Source organism: Phoxinus phoxinus (assembly GCF_949152265.1).
Source record: "Phoxinus phoxinus genome assembly, chromosome: 16".
Lineage (NCBI taxonomy): Eukaryota > Metazoa > Chordata > Actinopteri > Cypriniformes > Leuciscidae > Phoxinus > Phoxinus phoxinus.
The window spans coordinates 5,226,141-5,232,925 of NC_136891.1; the positions used below are offsets into that span (position 1 = coordinate 5,226,141).

General features: G+C 41.2%; 1 protein-coding gene across 1 annotated transcript; it reads right to left on the reverse strand.

Moving 5' to 3' along the window:
• Nucleotides 1-845: 845 nt before the first annotated feature.
• Nucleotides 846-6,374, reverse strand: bmp2b (bone morphogenetic protein 2b). Its single transcript, XM_079584108.1, has 3 exons — nt 5,890-6,374; nt 4,346-4,716; nt 846-2,373 (listed from the first exon to the last, which is right to left on the reverse strand). The coding sequence occupies exons 2-3, from the start codon at nt 4,701-4,703 to the stop codon at nt 1,499-1,501; spliced, it is 1,233 nt and encodes a 410-aa protein (XP_079440234.1). The 5' UTR covers nt 4,704-4,716; nt 5,890-6,374; the 3' UTR covers nt 846-1,498.
• Between the last annotated feature and the right edge of the window lie 411 nt (nt 6,375-6,785).

A 6,785-nucleotide genomic window follows, 5' to 3' on the forward strand; every position in this document is an offset into this window, starting at 1 on the left:
GCATGAAATGTAATTTTCATTAAAAGCATTCATTCTGGGTAAAAAAAAAAAAAAAAAAAAAGGAAAACAGTTCCTTCTGGGGCTGAATGAATATCTGGTGAATAGAAACCACAAAGGCTGTTGAGTTTTTCCATACCAGGCCTGCGGTTTGGTCTATACAATGACAAACTAACGTAGCAAGAAATAGAACACTTTTGGATAAACTTCAGATTGGAAAAAAAGTAGCCAAACACACATAATTACGCTAAAATCAAAGCTGCTCAAACCTCAGTGGGCTTTAGGGTCATTGTGATTTATTATTCCAATGTTTGCAATGTTTCTGCATGAATATTTGAGTTTAGATGAGATGTGAATCATAGAGTACCAGTGCAGTAGTTTCCAAGAAACTCGACACACATCTTATCTTCTGATGTGTTCCAGATTGATCCATCGTTGGACAAATCCAATGGATGCAATTGGCAAATCTATTTAAAACTAAGATGCTTTCTTTGTTGATATACTTTTGAGTGTCATTACTTGACAGAAACACACACACAAAAAAAATGCTACTAATACGACCATGTATGCTTGAAAAACACGCATTTCCTTGAGTTTCTTTTGAGATTATGCAGTGCCTTCCCAGAGTTTAGAAACACAGGTTTGGACAATATGCTTCTTTTGGCATTAGAGTAACTTGTAATTATAATTAAAAACCAGCAATAAGGATTTTTTTCTTTAACATCATAATGGTGAATTACACACATCACAGCGGCAGTGATGTCTGATTGCTGGAATAAACTCAGCTTGGGTTTCTTTCTGAAGATTACACACCATTATGCTAACTGATTTATAGCTATTTAAAATTTAAAACACAATTTAGAGATGCTTTTCTATGTTTTGAATTCATTATTTTTTCATAGTTTGCATTGTCCCTTAATGAAAATGATTACCTATATTATAAGTATTTATGCTGATATTGTCCAAAACCCAACTTTTCCAATGGTATTCTTTTCCTATGGCTGGTTTCTGGCTTGTATCGGATTCTTACTCAAATCAGATTTATCACCTTTTGAATTGTTTGCATAAAGAAAATGTCAGAATTCCAGTATTGCATAAAGTAACCACATGCCATGTGGGTCTATGCAACAGCATCATCCATGGTTTATTTTTTGGTTTCAAATAATGTATTCCCAGGTGCACACTGAATGAAGATCATATATTTTTTTTCATGATAAATACACATCATTTACAAATAAAGTGGTTATGCAATAAATACATCATAAAAATCTGAGCATTATACTTCATGTGCAATTGCACTCATTTTGAAATGTACATGGGACAGAAAAAAAAACATCTTCAAAGCCACTGGAAAAAGTAAGCACTCTCATTAAAATATTTATTTTCCCATTTTTTTTTCAGTCAACATAAATATTCATATATATTTCTTTTCTTCCTCCAAAATAGCTCTTTGAATGTTCTTTTGTATAAATAAAAGTCTTCATTGGGGGAGATGTAGTTCTCATCGGCACCCACAGCCCTCCACCACCATGTCCTGATAGTTTTTAAGAATGACTTTCTCGTACTCGTCCAGGTACAGCAGCGATATGGGGCTGAGCTCTGTCGGGACGCAGCAGGCTCTGGGAATGTTGGAATTGACCGAGTTCACCAGCGTCTGGACGATGGCGTGATTGGTGGAGTTCAGGTGGTCCGACAGCGGGAAGGGACACTCGCCGTGGCAGTAGAAAGCGTGGTACCCCGGCGGCGCCACGATCCACTCATTCCAGCCCACGTCGCTGAAGTCCACGTAAAGAGCGTGTCTCCTGCAGTTTGTGCGCTGGTGCTGCTTCCGGCGCTGCTTCGGCCCTCGCCGCGTCTGCCGCTTCTCTCGGTTCGAATGCAGGACAGCCGAGCCTTGCCCGTCGTGGCTGTAGGTCACCAGAAGCGGTCGGGCCTGCGCCCACGAGTCCTCGTCCGTGTGAAGCGATCGGCTGACCCTCACGTGCCTCATCCGGTTCCTCTCGGACTCCTCAGACCCTTCCGGCTTCTCAGGATGGAGCACTTCCACCAGGAGCCCGTGGTTGTGCTGGGATTCACGGGCCCAGCGAGCCACGGCCGAGCCCACGTCGAAGCTCTCCCAGCGCGTGTGAGAGTCCTGCACCAATCGGGTGTCGAGAAGTCTGGTAAGAGGCTCTTTGGAGGGGGCCAGCGCTGGCCTGAACACCTCGTAAATGTTAATTCGGTGGACGCCACCTGCGCCGGCGTCACCGAGAACCTGGTCCCTGAAAACACGCAGCTCAGCGGCCGTGATGAGCTCCTCGACGGGAACGGAGGTAAGGTTGAAGAAAAACTGCTGTGTTGTTTTTCCTCTCAGGCTGGACAGTGCCTCAAAAGCCTCTGGAAAGACAGAAGAAAGAGTCTGTTAGAATCGTGTCAACAAATTAAGAACACTGTTCGATGTGAACTATACACTTCTTCAGGCTGAAACCTGACATTTTCACTTTGACTTTGGATTTTCCACTCAGCATTTTCTTGTCTGGCCCGAGCGAGAGATTATACAGTAGAACCAGGTGTTAAAATGAAAGGCTAGCTGCGAGCGCGAGGCTGTTTGTGTGGCTCTAGAGTGACAACATTCTCTTGTTTCCAGGTCTTTATTGAATAAAGGTTGCAATCAGCAAAGGAACAGTTTCTCCTACGACTCAATGCCCTAAAATAAAACGCTCTTAGACCAAAGAGCTCACTTAATCTCTTTTGAAAAGAGACGTTTTGGAAATTCCATTCCCAATAATCCAGCCTATCTGCTTCATAATCACAAAGAGCCTACAGAAGATAAGCACGCTTTATTTGATGTGGGAAAGCCCAGCTCTTTCTTTCCCTCATTCTGTCTGTCTTTCCTCACCTTTTCCTTTTTCTCCCAGTCAATCCGTCTTGAGGGGGAGTGACTGCGAACATGTCGGGGCTTGTCGAAAGCAGTTAGCCACAGTTATGAGTGTATTGACATTCCTAATTTCTGTTTGTATGTTATGCCAAAACAGCAAATCGTACAAGTCGTACATTTAAGACGGCAGGCTACCTTCAAAACTGACTAAGAATCTCTCAAAAGGACTGACGTCAAGTAAAAGCTATTTCAGCAGCTCCGTATTGGACGAAATTTTAAAACAATGACATAATATTGCGTCGAGGGATTTAATAAAATTCCTGTTAGGTCCTCAACCACCGAGTTCACCATATTAAGACAATGACAAAAGCCTGAGGCAAAGGAGGTGCCCAATTACTACTGAGTGCACGAGAAAAAGTCTCATTTGGAGTAAACGGAAGAAACTTAATGCAAGTGCTTAAATGGTTTGTTTCAATGCGAGCACACAAAAAGCATCCTTGTTTGCAGTGTGTCAGCTCAACCACTGGATGTCATCCATCCGAATCTGTGCCATTTTACAGCCTGTAATGACTCTCGTATGGATCCCTCCCCCTCTCTTTACCACAGGACAGCAAGTTAGCGTGATTTTTCCTGTGTTGCCATGAAATTAAAGTGAAATGTTTCTAAACTGTGTGCAATAGTTTATGTTGACCTCTAAACAGACTCCAGAAAGAAGCCTTCCATTAACAAGGCTCAAATCTTCCAGAGCAAGAGAGGGCATGTTTCTCGAGTGTTTAAATCAGATAACACACCTAAAAGAGACTTAATTGACATGCCACCTGATCACACACAGGTTGATTTCATTGTAAAAAAAACAAAACAGATTCTGTTACTAGTGAATTTAAATCTGACCATTCAACAAGGCCACCCACAATCTCCCGACTGGCTCAAGCAGTTAGGCTAGAATTACTCGGGCATGTGATAAAGAGTTGAGCAAAGCTAAACACACACGCACACAATATCGGTATGAAAGGTAGTGCAAAAAAAAATCCCCCGCCCCATTGATGGCTAAAAAAAAATATCAATGTCAGAACTTGATGGAGAACAGCAAAACTAACAGCCTATGCGCAAATACCATCCTGGATTTCCTCATAAGGCTTGTTACTGTAATCTGTGGATTCTTGGAAAATAACTAGTGCATGAACTCCACACCTTGTCTGGAAAACTACTCTAAGTGCACTCAAACACTATCAATTATTTGCAGTAAAGTCACCATTAGGATGCAATTTTTTGCTTCTTTAATAATAGTGAGAGCTGTTTATGGAATGTCAATAGTTTCCAAATGGTTGCATCACATCATTCCTTAGAATTGTAGAATGTTCTGGGAATAAACAAACGCTCTTTTAAGCCTCAAACTTCAAAATTTTAATTTAAAATAACCTTGAAACCTAAATTATACTGCACACACACAAAAAAATCAAAAAACATTCACAATCAAAAATTAGGCCTCACCTTCGTGATGAAAACTTCGTATTGTGTTTGCTCTGCTGGCTGCCCGTTCCACATGCTTTCCCATAGTGCTCCTCGGGCGCCGGATGTTCGGGTCATCGTTTTCAGAGTGCATATTATACAAGTCCAGCATATACTGAGGGACCACCGCTGACTTGCTCGGCGTGGGTCTTCGCTTCAGTCCGAACATGTTGAGCAGCCGTAGCTCGAACTCGTTCAGGAAGTTTATATCTGATCGCTCCGGTGTGTGTCTCCCAGAATCACTGTATTTCCGTCGGTCGATCTCGGGAATGAGTCCAGCGGCACCTCCCAGCAACACCTGACCGAGCAACAGCGTGAGAGCGCGGACCACAGCGACCATGATCAGTCAGTTCCTGTGAAGAGAGAATACAGATTAGTCCTTCTATCAAATTGACAAATGAGCTTATTTGAAATAAAACAATTTTTTTTGCATCTTAGGTTCAGCAAAGAACATTCTTCTCACCATCAATCAACCAAGTTCATGATAAATAAAAAAAAACAGTTTTACCACATTGTCATAGAAGCTTTTTTAATTTCACAAAGAACTTTTAGAAAGTTGTCATGCACTGCTGCTTTAAAGAAAGAAAGAAAAAACACACTGATCTCAAGAAACCTGTACAGTAAAAAAACTGCCCTCAAGTCCTTTAAAGAACCATTAAATAACTTTGTTTTAAAGAGTATACAGTATGTTTCTGATAACTACAGCCCCCCTGGAGCAATCTGGTGTTAAGTGCCTTGCTCAATGGCACAATGGTTCACAGATCACCCATAGATAGGTTCAATCACTCATAGAAGTCTAAAGTTTGTTTGGTTATTATGGAATACCTGTTCCTTTAAGTCCTAAAAACACTTTTGACTACCAGCCCAGAGCTTCAACCACTTTATTGCATGGAAAAGATCCCTAGCCACATTCAACCTGCGGCTGCCTCAAACCACAGACATATCTGGATCTTTTGGAGATGTCTGTGAGGCGATGAACGCACATAAAGATTAAGAATAATATCTCTGCCGCAGGCTATAATAAGAGATTGATCTACAATGAAAGCAGGAGACTCCAAAGAGGATGTCAGACAAATGGGATGAAACAGGAAAGAGTGAATCAAAAGGAATCGAAAGAAGGGAGAGACATGAAGACAGCAGACATGGAGTCTGCAATTAAAGGGAGATAAGAGAGCAGTGTCTGGGTGGGGGTCTGCCTTTAGATCATGAAAGGAAAGTCTTCAAAAGGACTGAATGTCTAGCAAAAGACCAGGCAAAAGAGAGGCAGAGTTGTGAGGCTACAGGTGGTAGATCTTACGCAAAAACAACTCAAGCAACAAAGACGACAAAGAGATCTGATGATAAGGAACCAGAGAAGTGTTTTCTTTTCATTTGCGCAGAACTCCTGACCTTGCACACTACATGTATGCACTTATATAAGGTGATATACGATGCATTATGTTATATAAATGTCAGCATTGGTTTTAATAGCATACACTCGCGCTGTTTGCAAAACCCAATATCAAACAAATAATTTGTAGCGTTACCGAAGGAGGAAGCGCTGTGGCCGGTCTGCGTTCCCGTCGTCTTTTAAGTTCCTCATGAATTCGTGTTTTAATCCACAAGCAGTTTTTTTTTATCCCACGACAGAGAGTCGCCGCAACTCAGGTCGCCTCTTCTTGTCCATACTTGTGCAGCACTTTAAACTAGACTGTGTTAAACTCTAACGAAGAGCGCGAGCGCTTAGGTCAGAGAAAGCAGCAATCCCAAAAGTGACAGCGCGAGATCGCAGAATCCTGGATTTGTCATTTTTTTGTTTTGAAGGAAAAAAAAACTGATCAACAGAAGTTTTTGGAGACTGCTTGGAGATCCATCTCTGCGTGCACCACGCGCCGCGTCTGTGCCATTGATTGGAGCGCTTCGCTCCGCGAGCGCGAGGCTTTTTGTTGTCTGGTGATGTCACAATGACTGTCATCATTAAAGTCCATTGAAATGCGTCGCGTTCTCTCCATTCAAACGTTTGAACATGCCCACAGTGTGCGTGATGATGGATAGAATTTGTCATTGCGCATATTCTATGTGTTCTACACTGTAAACATGTTAGTCATTTTACCGGGGAAAGAATGTTAGCCTATCATATGGTCAAAAATAATATTAGATTTTAAAATAAGGGGTTCCCAACTTTAAACTCTCCCAAATATGATTACTATAATAGAAAGGACTCTGTATTTTCATGTATAAAGAGCCATTTACAATGTGCAAATATATGAAAAATTTGTTTAAAAAAAAAATCATAATTTACTTTTAATTTTGTAATTACAATATAAAACCAAAAGAAATTCGTAAGATAGTCTAGACTGGCAGTGTTTGTGAATATTCTTTCAGAGGTTTAAACCTGAAGAGAAACATTTTATTTAAATTTGAATGTGCATTATTTCACTTT

Excerpts from the sequence above, each read along its gene's own strand:
- bmp2b (XM_079584108.1), bottom strand. The coding sequence starts at position 4,703 with ATGGTCGCTGTGGTCCGCGCTCTCACGCTGTTGCTCGGTCAGGTGTTG. Across the intron at positions 2,374-4,345 it reads ACGAAGTTTTCATCACGAAG|AGGCTTTTGAGGCACTGTCC; the intron begins GTGAGGCCTAAT and ends CTGTCTTTCCAG.